Genomic DNA, 15764 nt, shown 5'->3' on the forward strand with positions numbered 1-15764 from the left:
GAGGTTCTGCCTAGAAGACAACTATTTTGTTCTTTATATACAGCATAACAAAACAGTTGTTAGGAATTGGCACTAAGCAGCATTAACCAAGTTTCCAGGATATATGCTTGCTTTTCTTTTTGTACTTAATTGCCATTAAAAGGTAAAGCTACAACATATAGTGATGATAAAAGCAGTTAAATAGACTTATAATGGTGGTTCTCCTTTTTTTCTATGCTTTGATCCCTCTGCCCTCCCCTTCATTCATGTGTAAACTGTAGGTGACCAGAACTGTTAGTGCGCATCCCAACCTGGATAATTTGAGTGGGAGACTCTCAAGCATCCAGAGACCTGAGAGAGCTCCCTGGACTGCTCAGTGCACAGGGATGTGCTGTGCCCGTTTGGCTGCGGCTGCCCTCCACGCAGCGATGGCAGGGCGATGTTCGCGCTGTGTCTGAGGAGACGAAGTGACAGCTGGATCTGCGTGACAAAGTCCGTGCCGCGGATCCGCGGGGACTGCTGAGGAGAGGAACGCTCTGCTGGGCACTGCAGTGCTCGCATGCCGGGGGATGCTCGCATGCCCGGGGCTGGCACGGAGCGTTCCCTGTGCCCGGGGACACCTGCTGCTGCCCGGGGATACACGGCATTCCCGGAGCGCTGCTGGGCGAGCAGGTAAGGATGGCTCTGCCGAGCGCATCCAGCCCTGGCGGCGTGCTGGTGCTGCCCCAGCTGCAAAGCCTTGGGTGCCCTTCAGAAGTGAAAGGAATTGTCTTCGGGGCTGCTGGAGAGGGGACTTGGCTCTGATGAATCACAACTGGAGCTTGCAGTGAAGGGAGGCTCGTACGTGGTGTCTCTATTCCTGAAGTGCAGCACGTGGGAGGAATTGTGGCTCTGGCCCAAAAAGGCTTTGGGGGCTGAGTGAAGCTACTGCATAAGGGGGAAGTACGGGGTCACAGTCATAAGGCTAATGCATGTGTCAAAATAAATATCTTATTCATAGATAAATATTTTACATACAAAATTCGGGTTTGGATGGATGAACTTTCATATTGCTTAAAGGGAAAAAAAAAACCCTCAAAAAACTCTGCTGATGAAACAGAAGGAAAATGTGGATATAAACTGCTCAAAGTAATTCATGGCCTTGCAGTTCATCCATGGTTTTGTGGGACAGTTGTAGCTTGCAAAGCAATTGTAGGACAAAAGCTGCTAGTGATGTGGTAGTAGTATCCTCCTGTACCTCATCCCACTTCAGAACATAGATATAATAAGCAGAACAAACTAGAAATGTTTTGTAATGTTTACAATCACGGCATGCAAAGGCGTCTATGTAGAAGGTGATTTTTAAATATGTGGTTTAGATGAGTAAAATAATTCAATTACTGAAATAAAATTTGTCTTGAGTTCAGGGCTTCATTATGTGCTTTAAACTATTGTACTCAAATCAATCTTTTGGGTTTTTTCCAGATAAAATTACATTATGTATGTTTCTCTTGCTGAAATTAAGTTTTAATCTTGTTTTTGTTTTCTTTTACTTTGAGGTATTTCCGTTATGTCTATTATACTTGACAGGACAGGCTGTATTTCTTTTTATCAGAATGAGGACCTAACTATCCACTGTATCATCTGCTCATTGTGGTGTAGCAGATGCCTAACTGTAGGACAAAAAATTAACTTTTGAATAGTTAGGTGGATTTTTTTCCACATCTATTTAAGAATTTAAAAAGCATGGGATCTGGTATGTTCAGAAGTGCTGATGGCTTGCAACTTTTGTTACTTAGTCATTTCAGTCTGAACAGAACTGGAGGGGATGAAAATCACTATGAAAGATGTCTCAAAACTTAAATCCTGTTAAGTAGTAGTGTCCGTTCAAAAGTAGGTATTTCTTTTTAATTTCCATGGCAAAAGGTCATCCAACCAGCAATTTATTTAAGATTCTAAATTTACTAGGTTGCTCTATAAGTATCTGTTTTTAATTGCCTGCCTTCTGTATATTGTTGCCTTGACAACAGTATTTTGGTATGCTGAGGAGTTCTGATATTTTAAATGTAGATCTAAAGAAATAGTATATATGTCTTTAAACTAGCCTTAGACCTGCAGCATCTGTAAACAATTACTGTTTTAGCTGGTTGAGTGCAAGTGGGCTGGCTGTGTACTGTAGCTGGTTCTGTCGTGTGGATAAGTGCTCACATCTTGTCATGAACTGTATACCCATTAGACATTAAAGGCAATGGATTTATTTTGATTAAAGTTATCTCCTGCAATATGAATCTCCAATTGGCAGAATTTAATTCAGCACTTTTTATTTCTCTCTAAGAATAATTCACTGACTTGAATCGTGACCTGTTTGTGATTATCAGCGGGGGGGGGAAGACCACTAACCAGGCATTAGGTAATTTTGAAATACAAGGATCTTCCTTGTAAAAAAAAAAAAAAAGCTAAAATATCTCCTACCATGATACCAGTGTATCTCTGTTGTGCTGTTGTGCCCATTGTTGAATTTTTGCAATTACTGTGAATAAATTCCCACCTCTTGTATCCGGAACTCTGAGCAATGGATGCGCTGCTTTGTGTTACCTGGCAAATACTATACTGAATTTCAAGGTTAGTTTTTTTGCTGTCCTTATACTGTGTGAATGGTATCAAGAACACAATGTGATTGAATTATGCTGCAGGATGCAATCAGATACCATAAATACTACTATCTACAGAGAGTCTTGGAAGTGGTTGCTGGACTGCTTTTAAAGAGCACTTTGGCTTGGCTATTGAAGCCATAGATTGGATCCTAATTTTGAAATATCAACCTGTTTATTAGTGAGATAATACACTGTATAACTAATTTATTGTTTAGAAGAATAGTTGGATTTAAAAAAAATGAACTATAGCGAGTTTGTCATTCACAGCTTTCAAAAGCTGCTTTTACCTTTAGTTCAGCCAGTGTATGAAGTCCTTATCGAAGAGGAAGTGCACTAATCAAATTATTTAGGATGTTTGCCCTGCTTAGCAGTTTTCATTTCCACTTTGTTGCACCAGGAGAAAAAGTTTAAAAAATGCAATATATATCAGCCTCTGCTGGAACACTGTGTCCTACCTAAGTCTGAGAAAATCAAGCAGGAGATGAGGACCTGTAAAAAAAGTTCATCTGGAAGCTTTCATTAAGTCACAATGATCCCAAATAAGCTTTCTGCAAAGATTGTCTAGTAATGTGTTAACAAGCAATCATTGAAGCAAAACTATTATTTAACTAAGATTTCATGACTTTATAATGTTAGCTTTTGCTTGATGATGGAGTCTGCTGTTCTCATTTTCTCTAATGTCAAGGAAAACTTGCTGTTTCGGTGTTTGGAATTTATCAGACTGTTTACAAACAGATTTATATGACATTTCCACTTTGTCAGCGGAAGTAGACTAGCATAATAAAGGTTGTGTAATAAATTTATATGCAATAGTATTTCTGTTCTTGATGGCCCACATCTGCCATGAGCCATCTTCAGGAACTGGCTTCAGCCTTGCAGATGGCCTTTAAAGTGTGAAGTATAATCTTCTACACCTATGACCTAAACCTGTTTCATTGGTCTCAAGTGTGCCATTGGACTGTAGGGGCATCCTATCTTTAGGTTTTCTAGCATCACAATCACATATGTTCCTGAAAAAAAACCTAGCAGCTGGGAAAACAAAATCTTCTCTACAGCACTTTTGTTGCTATGTTTTTTTTTCCCCACGCACAATAATTAAGCTAATTCAATTAGGCTTTGTGTGATCTTTCCCCTTTTATCTCAAGTGTAATGTTTTGCTGAACACTAGAGGGAAATAACTAAGGATTGGCAACGTGCACTTGCAAAATATTCTTCAGCTGAATGCTGGCTGCCTTCTCAGAAGGATTTCTGGTTGTTGTGGATTTAAACAATTATCATTTCGTTATCTGGAGATTTTGCAGAAGTGTCATGGGTCCCTAATTTGCTGGAAATGTCACATTGCTGTTGGTGTGGTATGAAACTGCAGAGCACTTGCTGTTTGTTTGGGATTCTTACCCTGTGGGCTTCTGCACCCAACAGATGGGTGAAGGAAACTTCTACTGTGTGAAGAAACTCTCTAGTCTGCTTTACAATCCCTATTGGACTTGCTAAATTTGTTAATACTTTTTCCTTCCTCTTTGTGATGCTGCTGGCTGGCGACAGCAATAATGACAGTAGTGCTGGGAGATTCCCTGGCCTCTGGGATGATGGCTGTTTTATGGGCTGTTTTTTCATGGCCATGAAATCCTCAGTAGTGCAGGAAAGAGCTACAGATTGAGGCCTGGTGACACTGCCCTAAAATTTGCTATCTTTTCGGCATCTGCATGCTGGCTTGATCAGAGCTGTGCAGGCTGGGTGTAACCTGAGCTGCTTCTGTTGAGGTAAGTTCCTGCAGGTCCAGATTCTGAAAGCAGTCAAGGGAGAATTTGGTTCATTAGAGATTAAAAGAAACACTTAGTACTAATTAGATATAATGGCCCACAGTAAAAATTGCTAGTTTTGCCCTGTCCCTCTGGGGAAAAAATCCCAACAAAATATTTGTTTGAATGTTACTAGAATGGTCAAAGTGGTGGTCCTTAGGCAGTCTTCTCCCTTTCTGCTGAATTATTCCAATGACCTTGTCTAGAACTGTGGGTCTATGAATTTCAACCAGGTGTCCTGCTAAACAGAGAAGTGAGTCCACGAATGGAGTGATTTGCATGGCAGAGTAGAAAATTAATTCATCATGATGATTGCCATTTGGCTGATAGTTAAACAGAGGCATAGATAATACTAATGCATTCTTCCTGCAAGACTAAGTCAATTAAACCCCATGCAGCTGAGACAGATCTCTTTTCATCAAGATTTCTTTCAAGGCTCATGTGACTTCCTCCACATAACAAATTAGCAACTGGGAATGGAACACCAAAGTCAGTTTCATTCTTTAAACTCTTAATATAAACTCCCTCAGGATACTTTGGGGAAAAAAATCAGCTACAGTAGATTTTTTTTTCTCCTCCTTAGGAATTGTCTTTAAAAAAAAAGTCCCCCGAATGACTCATTTAGACTTATGCAAAATATTCTGCTAGAATGTCCTTAGTGATGTGATATGTCAGGATTTCAATCTTCTGTTGTAGGGAAGAAGAGAAGGTGTGGTGCACAGACACACAACTACTGCTGTCAAACAATTAATTCATATTCAAAACATAAGCACTCACCAGGAAGAGTTTAAATCTTCTGCAAATCTAGAGCAGGTTGAAAAAAATCCAGAGTTTATCTTTAAGTACTCCATTTTTGTGGCTAGGCTCTTTAAACAATTATTTCTGCTTAATTAATATTAACAGTACCTTTCATCTCTTGTAGCTTCTGCAGTTTGAATTATAATTCCAAGTTTTAAGCTATTAATTTCCTGGAATTATTTTGAAAATTATTCATTGTGTAGGTTATAATAAAAGGGGATGTTTTAAGTATCAATCTGAATAAACACTATGAAATCCTAACTTTGTTATGAAAGATAACTTTAATATTTTGGAACAAAAAGAATGATACAATCTAGTATCCTAAACAGTTAAAGCAGTATCAATCAAACTGCAGAGGTACAATATTTAAAACTTGTGCTTTGTCTGTCATGAGTACTCTTTTACAGATAGCAGAGAGAAGGATTCTTCATTCTATCTGAAACTGAAATAACTCTTTTCTCTAAGAGCACATGTTCTTTAAGAAAAGTAAAGCTCACCAAGAATTGCAGTCCTGGCACAAGAAGCCCACATTTAGCTAAGCTTGGGATCCCTTGCCAGAGTGTGCCTTGATAGGGACTTACAGGGAACCTTCTACTCAATAAAGGTCTGCAGAGAATCTGTGAATCTGTAATTCTAAGTGTTAAAAAAAACACCAAACCAACCAACCAAAAAATTGACAAATACCAAACTGAAAACATACCCACCCACACAAACCAAAAACAAACCAAAAAAAAAAAAAAATCCCAAACCATGATAGCAGAAAAATAACCACTTCCACACAGCCTCTCTGCTTCCCAGACTGTGAAAGAAGATAAATTAGTTTCCTGGCTGTAGTAGTGTGATATGTTGCAGCTCTGACTTTGCAGTGTTGATTAACTACTTAATCTGCTTGTAAAGGAGGAGGATGAATCTGCTTTTTATTTCAAAGTGGATGGTCATTCCCTAATCAAATCTAAGTTCACCTCCCAGTCACGCCCTGACTGAGCCTCATCTCCTGGACAGGCTTTCACCTGACTTCAGAGGGTGCTTCAGCAGGTGCACCTTCCCCAGGGTGCAGGTACCACTGCTGGCTACCCAAGAGCTTGGCTTTACAGCTCCAGCACATGGAGTAGAGGGTCCTGGTAGAACTTTTTTACAGCTTGCTGAAGTTGCTAATGCCCGTAAGAGAAGTTACAGCCTAAGCACAGAATGTCTCTTTATCAGAAACTGAGACACATGCAGCTATCAGCAGCCTGAACTGTAGACTGGGCTAACCTGACATGTTAGTCCTAATTGCTAGACAGTGATCCCAAAATAATCCGGTGATAGCTGTTGGCACTCCTGGAAATGGAGTACCATGTGAACAATCCTGTATCATAAAAGAGTATGGGATGTGGTAGTCCTCAAGTGACTGAGAGTAGTGGGTGGTGGGGTTTTATAGTCAGTGGCATCCTTGTAGAAAAGGGAAAGGCTGGCTTGTTACAAATGTTCTGGCTGTGGTTCCTTGCCAGAGCAGTGTTAACAAAGGAGCGATGAAGGCTCAAAATAGACAAATGTATTCCCTGTAAATAACAGCATGAATGTGTGATAGATAGTGCTACTGTTGGAGTGCTGAATTAGTGTAAAAAAAGTTCTGAAGACATAACTGTAACATTACTAGAATGGGTATATTCTGTGTATTCCTACCTAGACAGTTAGAAAACTTGTAATAAAAAAGATATAGTATCTTAAAAGGTAAATTAATTGACAGTGACTGTATGGGGGAAATAGTTCTCTTCTGTCTCTCATTTGTGTATGATATATATGTATTCTAATTGGGAAAGAAATGAAAAGTTTAATTTCACATCAGATTCCTTATTAAGTATTTTCTTGTAGTTAAATTAGAATGCTGCTTGCAGCAGTTTACAAAGTGCTTGTCAAAGTAAAGAGCAACTGGCATATTTCATGTTTTCAAAGCTTAAAGAACTAAAGAAACCCTGGCACTGGAATTAAACCTGTGGTTTTTTTTCTTTTCTCTAAATAAGAGTTTACCTGTGGAGAAACTGATTTTGTAGGCTTTTCATACAGCCATGAGTGTGACTGGAATGAAGAGATCCCTTTGGTTATTGTGAACCAGAAATTGCACTGGCTTACCGTCAGTGCATATGCAGCTTATTTAATGAAGTGATGAGCAAAGCACATAAGCCTGAATACACTAAAAGGGAATGGAAGCTGAGTTTTCTTGATATAATTATGCCTGGGATTTGATCTGTTTCTTTCCCTGTCCTGGTGGGAAGTTTATCCACTTACTACTGTTCATAAGAGCTTAAGAATGCTAAATTCAACTGTTTCTTCAATGCATGTATTTGTTCAAATATATTCTGTTCAAGAACAAACCAAGAGATTTCTGGGTCAATTATCAAAAGCAGTAGAAAATGCAGGTGTGTGAAATGTATCCTTTTACATACAGCACGTGTCTGGTGTTTTATAATAAACCAGCTGAGGTTCACATAGTGAGGAGTTTTGAATTTTATATCTGTATTTGCCTTACTAGAATGCTAATTTTCTGTCTCAGTTCTGGAAAGTTTTCTGGCAATGCCACAGGATCACTACGTAAATAATGCTTGAGTTAACTTTGAGTGGTTTCATAGCACATAGTAGATCCTACACATGGTGTTGCCTGGGATGCTTGGAATTGGGTTCCAAACTTCAGTTTTCTGTGAAGTGAATATATTTTTACTGACTTCACTGCTCAGCAGATCTAAGACTTTTTTTTTTTTTCCTGAAAGAATGCAAATCTAGTGATTTGGGGTTTGGTGCAATCCTGATATATTCAGGTATATGTTTTAAAGCAATAATTGAAGTAGGGTCTTAAAAGAGCTTGAATTTCTTTTAGGATAAAATTAGTGTCTTGCAATATTTAATATCCGTTCATAAGAATGTATCTTAAATATTACTGTATGATCTCTTTACTCTTTAAAATGCAAAAATGACAATTCTAATTAATTGAGCAGTTAAAAAATTAAAAAATCCTCCCAAACCACAACAACATAAACCAGTACAGAATAGACTTTATGTTCTATTAGTCAGGCTTACCTGTCTTCCAAGGTATATTAAAACACCGTAATTTATAGAGCATCAATTCCATGATAGAACAACTGGACCATGCTTCTTCGCTTAACAGGTAATTCTGAGATATAGCTTTATAATGTTATCCTGATAAATGCTTTTGTCAGAAATATGATACGGCTGTAATGAAATTGTGGTTCAAAACAAAATTTGCAATCATGACACAGCTGTCAAAAGTACCAGTTTAGCTTGACTTTTTTTTCCTTTGTCCAAACTTAACCAACCAAATAACAGTGGAGAGGAGAGAAGGAGTGCTTAAACAAGATGCAAATTGCCCCATGTCTACACCATGTTTGTTGATCAGAATGTGAGAAATGTATATTTCTGTTCAGGAGGAAACATGTTCCAATTTTGCCATAAAATCATAACCACTTTGTTAACCATGAAAAAAATAATTTCTGTTTAAAGTCGTATATCCACTTGGAGTGGGAGAACTGCATTAAAACTGTTTCCTGAGTTTGATCATACTTTATTTGCAAAAAACCACTTATGCATGTGTGTATAAAAAGACATGCAGGGTTGAAAGCTGTAGCCTAGGAATGTACCTTGGAGGTGTGCATGCTTAAATATTCATCCCAGCCTGGATTCTGTATTCCAGTTGGTACAACAATCAAGACAAGGAACAGTCTTACCTACAGCCTGATGTGCACTCTACTGCAATGGAGACCAAGGCGTAGCATAAAAGATCCAAAGCTTTTTTTGCAGAATTTTGTTTCTGGATGCTGCCACTTTTTCTCAGCATTTCCCTCTTGCTGTGAGTTTCTGTACCAAGTGTTACAGACAAACTCTGATGGGTGCCACTCCCTCTCTATGGCATAGAAAATACAGCACTTGGGATAGTGTTTTGGGAATGTGTGTGTTTTGGTGGCTCTTTTCTCCACCAGTACCATCATCAGATATGCATTACCAGTTCTCAAGCCCTGCCAATTAAAATTTGACTGTACTTGAATCCCTGGGGTTTTTTTGTTTTTTTTTTTTAATCTCAAAGAATCTCACATTCATTATACACTAAGAGCTGAAAAATAAAGGTCAACCAGTGTCTGTTTCTTTGAATTCTGTCCATGAAGTTCTCCACTCAGGGACTTGTTTTCAGTGATTAGGATTGGGAGATGAGGTACCAATTTTTTAAGTCCTTGTACAGTTTTTATGATGTTTTCAGGGACAAAGGGGCATGTTGGCTTCTGAATGTGGCATATTTTTAATCCTCTAGCAAATGTTAGTAGTGGCAAGCCCTTTTGGGGCAAGGGGCTGAAAGGAGAGATCTTGGTTGAAGAATACTAGGAATGGTTCTGGAGAAGCCTGTGTCCTGTCCAGTGCTACACAGAAGTGTCCTGGACTTCCTCTTCATCATACAGCATATTAATAATTTTAACAATGCTGTATGAAAAATTAGAGTAAGGGTTGTAGAATCTGTAGTTCATGGGAGTGAAAAGAGTGAATGCTTTCCAAGAATGGGAGTGGATTTTATTCAAGTGACCAAAAAAAGCTAGAAAAACATGGTGAAAAATTCTGAAGTACATTTGCAAGATAGGACATTGCACATCATGGATTTCTCTGGAACACACAGAGAATACACAAACTTCTAGAATCCTCAGTGTGACCTTTCAGAAAAATAAGGGGGAAATTGTGCAGATGGTACTGCAGCAGTGGATGTCAGCTAAACTGGCTCAATATTCAAAAGAGGAGTATGGAGCTGTAATTTAATTGTACAAAAACTTGAAGAAAAGTTTAAAGAAGTCTTTGTAAATGAGTATTTTATTTGCAGAACCACATCTCCAGCTGTCAGGTTTGACAGCAAGATTATGATACTAATCCTACTTAAATGGTTATATAACCAATTAGTGGTAGGTGTGATGAACTCAGTGTAGCCATGAAAGAGTTTAGCATTCAAGTAATGCATTGTTTGTGGAGAAGATTGCATGGTAAATGTTCTGGATTAGAATTTTGGTCATTTTCCTGTGTTTGTATCTGTAATTCTGAAGTATGGTGTCTCCTCTCAGTTGCTAAATGCATTGTCTGTTTCCTAAATATAGCTATGTATGATGCAGAAATCTTAAATAAAACCAGTTCTTAGTCCTATAACTCCTGTTCCAGAATGTGGCCAGCTACTTGACAAGACATGGTGATTAGTTGCTACAGGTAGTTTGAGGTTAATAAACTTCTGTCTAGTAGTGAGAGAAGTTTAATATAGGTGAAGATCATGTAAATAATTGCATAGCATCAAAAATAGGATCTCACTTGCTTCCTAGGATCAGCCTTACCAGAAGAGACTAACACACTTCTGTTAACAATTTTCCAGGGATATAAAAAATGGAAATGTAAGTTTTGCAGAGTGAAAATACTCTATGGAGGATAGTGAACTGAGCTGCTTCAGTTTATAGATAAACAATGTAGGTCACTTGTGGCTGGCCTCCTGAGAAGTACCTGGCCTTTTTGAGATTGTAAATAGCTGATACTTCATGAATGCTGCTTTGATAACATTGTATTTATCTTAATTGAATCTTGGAAATAATATGGTTAGAAGATAGAGCTTTTTAAATCTCATGTTTGCTGTTATATTCTCTTGTCAGGATCTGTGGGGTAAATGTTGAAATATGAGCACTCTGAGAGTGAAGGTTTTGGAGACCATTCCTTTAATGCACAACATCTCAGACACTTGGACTGTCACAGGGCTTATATGTTTAAAGCTTTAGTTGTATGTCTTGGGGGATATACTGGAGCTTGTGAATATAGTCAAATTTACCATCACATTTGAACAATTACTAGTCAGTTTTAATGTTCAGTGCTACAGTGAGGTAGTTAATCTGATCAAACTGCCTTTTTAAACCCAGCAAAAAGCCCTCTTTAATTCAGCAATATTTGAAGTGATGATGTCAAGATTGCTGTGTACTTCTCTGATGGAAGCTATTAAAGGCAGATCCAAATAATTCAGGTGAAATTCTGCTTCTGCATCCATAAGGATTGACTGGAAATGCAGTGTGGCTCCACATTGATAAGGATCCCAGAACTCCTCTTTCATATAGTAGGTCAAATTTTTGTTGTCTATTTTATTTGCAAGTTGAGATCAGTGTCATGTTGTAGTTTAATTTAAACCCCAATTAGCTGTGCACGAATCCCAGTTACCTGACTTCAGGCAGTGATGAGATGGAGCTCTTTCCTCCCTACAAGCCTGTTAGTGCAGTTCAGGTTTTGAAGGCCAGCTGTAGCCTGTTTTCTGGAGGTGGTGTAGGCATAAAGATTATTAGTATAGGGAAGGGAGAATTTCCCAGTCTTTGGTCTGCTTTACAGTTTTGTGGTTTTCAGCTACATTATCGACCTATCTGCATTCCCTTACAAGATATGTACTCCAGCACAGCAGTGCAAGTAGTTCAAGTTTAATAGCTCTTGCTGGAGGAGGTTAAGAAGAAAAGATATGGAAAAATCTATTCATCTTTAGAAAGACTTTTTTTTAAGAGCTTTTCCATAACAAGCTGTTTAATTATTTAATGCAATGTAAACATAAGCAGATACTCCTTACAAGGAATAACTGCATTAAATATCTATTCAAAGCAGATGCATATATTTTCTAACATGGCAGGAGGACTGAAAGGTACTTATCTAAGGAAGAGAAAATTTAGTCTATAAAATGATTGAATAATAGATATGTAATTTTCTAGCTTGCATGCTCTTTCTGAGCACTAATGGCATTGTAGACCTCATAAGCTTTGCAGAAGAGTATTTTAAATCTTCAAACTCAATGGGGCACATATAAGTTAGTGTATATACACAGGAATATATTTGCATTGTGACTCTCAATCTTGCATACATATGTGCACAATTAAGTCTCTCATGAGGAATGTAATTTACAACTTAGTGAAATTCTCTAGGCTATAAATTTCAGTAAGCAGCTGCTTTTTCAAGGTTCATGTCCTCTGTGCCTTTGTGTAAACCTGCTTTCTCAAATTCTCCTCTCCCTGAACCTTTCTGACTTACAGGAGACTAATGGGGGCATTCCTTTTGATTTACAATCTGTGCTGTAAATTCTCCTTGCAAAGCCCTGCTTGCTCCCCCTCTTTTTTTGATGCTTCCTATAGTGCACTTTGATGTGTGGTAGCTTGTTGCCACGCTGCTGCTTGCCCTGAGTGACAGCCCTTGCTCTCACTATGGCTGCCCATGGCTGCTTCTCACTTGAATTTCATTGCTAGGTGATGTATTTCTGGTTTGAAGCATGTGGTCTCAGACATCCATGAGACTCCTACCCACAGTTACAGGGTTCTGCCTCTCTGCTCCTGGTTTTTGCATGGGCAGTGCTGGGTGGCAAGAGGAGAGTTTAAAATATTCTTAGAGGGAATTGGTAAACTGTGAAAGCTCCAAAGACTTCTTTTGTCCTAAGCCTCTGTACAACTTCTCTTTGAAAGAGTTTGCAAAAGCTCTTTCTGGTTTATGAAGTCTGTGAAATCGGGTTTTCCCTCTAGAGTGTGATCCCAGCTGGATCTGTCCCTTTAAAAGCTCGTGTTCTGTTCCAAATTCCATAAGGTGTGTTGCAGTTGACTTTTCTTTCAGAAAGGGCTTTATATCACTCTAGCCTGTACTCCCTTTGAGTCAGTTATAATCAGGAGCAGAATTTATGTGGAGCAGTAAATTGTGATACTGTGTACAACCAGCTGAAATTTGCAATGGCTTATCCATGGAATTCTTCCTGTGAAAGCTGTTTTGTACTCCCTCCCTCCCTCCCTATTGCTCATTACTGCTCCTCTGGAGTCTAATTTCAGCCACGGAGAAAATGACTGAAAGAAGGGTGAAATAAAGTTCTCTACTGGAGTTAATGCTTTTATATCCACTAACTGTATAGCTGGCCTACTTGTTGACATAAAGGAAAATGTCATGAGGAAACAAATAGCAAGCCCTGGTGGTTTTGCAGCACGGCAGCCCTGTGACAGAGGAGACTGCAGTGGGTGTTGTAAGATCCTTGCTTGCTCTCCTCCCAACCATGCCCCTTGCCCAAATTACAATGCCTCTGATAAAACATTACCCTTCTTAGTCTTGTGATTTTTTTTTAAATCTTTCCTTAATTTTGATTTTACACCTATTTATGATCCTTTTCCCTGCTGCTTTCTCTGCTCTGGAATGACTGTGTTGCCTTCTGCAAAATACAAATGGAACTAATGTCAAAATTCGGATAACATAAAAGAGCTTTTTAAAATATATTTTTTCCTAACTTCTGTGCTTCAAGTATTTGTTTTACTACTGGAAACAACTCAGTGTTTTTCTGCTTTTTAATCCAGAAGAGCTGCAAGCTTAATTTTGAGTATATTCATAATACTTTTGAATGTTTGGGGTTTATTGGAGCAATTAATATATAATAATACCCGATGTATGATTAATTTTAATTAATTTAAGCTGATTATTTGCAGTATAGTGAATATTGTAATTGGATGTTGTTAATTAAGCATTCAGTTGTAACTGATTCAGCAGCACTGGTAGAGCTGCAGGTATGGTCAGCCTTGTTTTGCTGTATTTGTTCTTCAGCTTTACATTTCATTGTCTTATAGAAGTTATCTAATTGCAGTACAATTGCAAACAAATGCAGGCATTTAAGAGCTTGAAAATGATCTACTGGATCAAAGCACAGTAGCTGAGCCCTGTTTTGTGCATGTGTATCATTGCATTGCTGCTCCTATTGAGATAATCTTGCATAATTTGATTTTGTGGGAAATGTTTTGCTGTTCACAACTAGCTGTTATCAATTTGAGCTGTGTGAAATAAAGACTGTGCCCTCGAGTCTATGGCACTGACAATGAGGATCATTATCAAGATGGCATATGATGATGTTAGTGAGTATGCACTGTCCTTACAGAATGAGAGAAATTTGAGTTTCTTCTATATACTTTGCATGAGGCCAGAGGTACCCATGCTTATTTTTAAAACCCTGAATGGTTTTCCTCTTGTAAAATAATCACTTTGATTGTTTCGGACTGTGTTGAGTATCTACTTGAGTATCTAGCTCTGAACACAATTACTAGACTGTACTAGTCAGAAAAAAAAAGTCAAAAAGAAAAACCAGAAGAGATGATAAATTCTGAATATTTATAAATATTTAAATAATTCAATATATATTGTGGGTAAAATATTTAAATGCAATGTGGAAACCGAGGGCACCGGGAAAATTTCTCTGTCTACTCTGGGGTGCCCTAACCCCTAGGGGAGCAATGACTTTGACCCTCATTCATGGAGAAAGTTTCCTAGACTTCAAGATAGACTGGAATCCACAAAAGTGTGAAATGGATTATAGAGAATAGTATAGGTGTATCACTTGGTGAGAAATTTAGGTTTTGGGATTTTTAGTATGTTGTGGATGGAAACAAGGTGGAGGGCACAGGGTGTTGTCCTGGGTTTCTTCTTCATGCTTCTTCTTCTTTCTTCTGCATGGGTTTGGGTGGCATTTTCTGGGTAACTGGGCAGAAAAGTCCTCATTGGGGCTCTTTGGGATCAGTTATTGGGTTAAAAGGGAAAATAATCTAGGTGTCAGTTCTTAATTTGATAGTTTAGTCTTAAAAGATCTTGTAACAAGAGATAGTTATCCATTTTGTGCCTTCTAATGAAAAGCTGCCAAAATCACAGTAGTGAGACTGTTTTACTGATAAGAAATAATAAACCCCTGAGTCCAAATATGAACTACCGTCCCGAGTGCCTTCAATCCAGACCCAGAGAGACCAACTGGTACCCCCACAATGTAATATGCAGCACATATCTATGATAGTTTTAGCTAGATTTAGAGATGGAATATAATTCTGTTTGCCATATGCGATTAGTAGCGCTGAGAAGGAGACAGGGAGCCTTTGCTTCAAGCTGTCAGTCTCAAGGAAAGTGTGAAAAGCTCTGTTCAATTATCCATCATTAGCCACCACATTTCCAGTGGGGGTTTAGTATCCCAGCATTCTATCTCTGTTGAAACACTAGTAATTCCTCAGCTTTGTTTATTCATGTTATGTTGCTGAGGGGTCAAATTTTGAATTTTACTCCGTGGTCAGTTAATGAAATCCATCTGAGAACAGACAGGCAGGACAGGCAGGACAGCCTTGTGTTAATCTCATTAATGCTTCAGTTCTTCAGTCCAGGATTGCAAGAGACTAGCTTTGTCCAGTTAACAGCTTTGCTGTCTGTCCTAGAAGATGCTCATGCCCTCCTTGCACTCTCAAGAACTCGCATTCATCCTGGTTATTGTCTACTCACTTTCTTAGTGCCTGTGCCTCAGGGGCAGAGGAGGCATTGCACCCACTCTTTGGGTCTCAGAAGCCTGTGCAGATCCACTGGCTAGGAGGTGGGCTCCCTGGCTTCTCTCTGGTCACTCTGCTTGGCTTTCTGCAGCAGTCCAAGCTAGCTCATCTTCCAGGCCCTCAGAAAGATACACTTGCATCATTAAATTCCAATATTTTATACATTTTCGTTGGCTGATGTTAGTATTTATGAAGCACTTTCTATTCAGAAG

At 38.6% G+C, this 15764-nt stretch overlaps 1 protein-coding gene across 7 annotated transcripts in view; it reads left to right on the plus strand.

Annotated features, from left to right (window-relative positions):
- The first annotated feature begins 277 nt into the window (after window positions 1-277).
- DMD (dystrophin) overlaps window positions 278-15764 on the plus strand; it is a 1145450-nt gene continuing 1129963 nt past the window's right edge. For 3 of the 7 annotated variants that reach the window (XM_064407379.1, XM_064407385.1, XM_064407384.1), the window contains exon 1: window positions 280-651. In XM_064407379.1, the coding sequence (XP_064263449.1) occupies window positions 549-651 (103 nt within the window). In that variant the 5' untranslated portion in view covers window positions 280-548. Of the gene's footprint in view, window positions 652-15764 lie in introns of all 7 variants that reach the window. The other 4 variants (XM_064407380.1, XM_064407383.1, XM_064407377.1 and 1 more) reach the window with 2 other exon arrangements.

The sequence above is a fragment of the Passer domesticus genome, chromosome 2 (genome assembly GCF_036417665.1).
Source record: "Passer domesticus isolate bPasDom1 chromosome 2, bPasDom1.hap1, whole genome shotgun sequence".
Taxonomy (NCBI): domain Eukaryota; kingdom Metazoa; phylum Chordata; class Aves; order Passeriformes; family Passeridae; genus Passer; species Passer domesticus.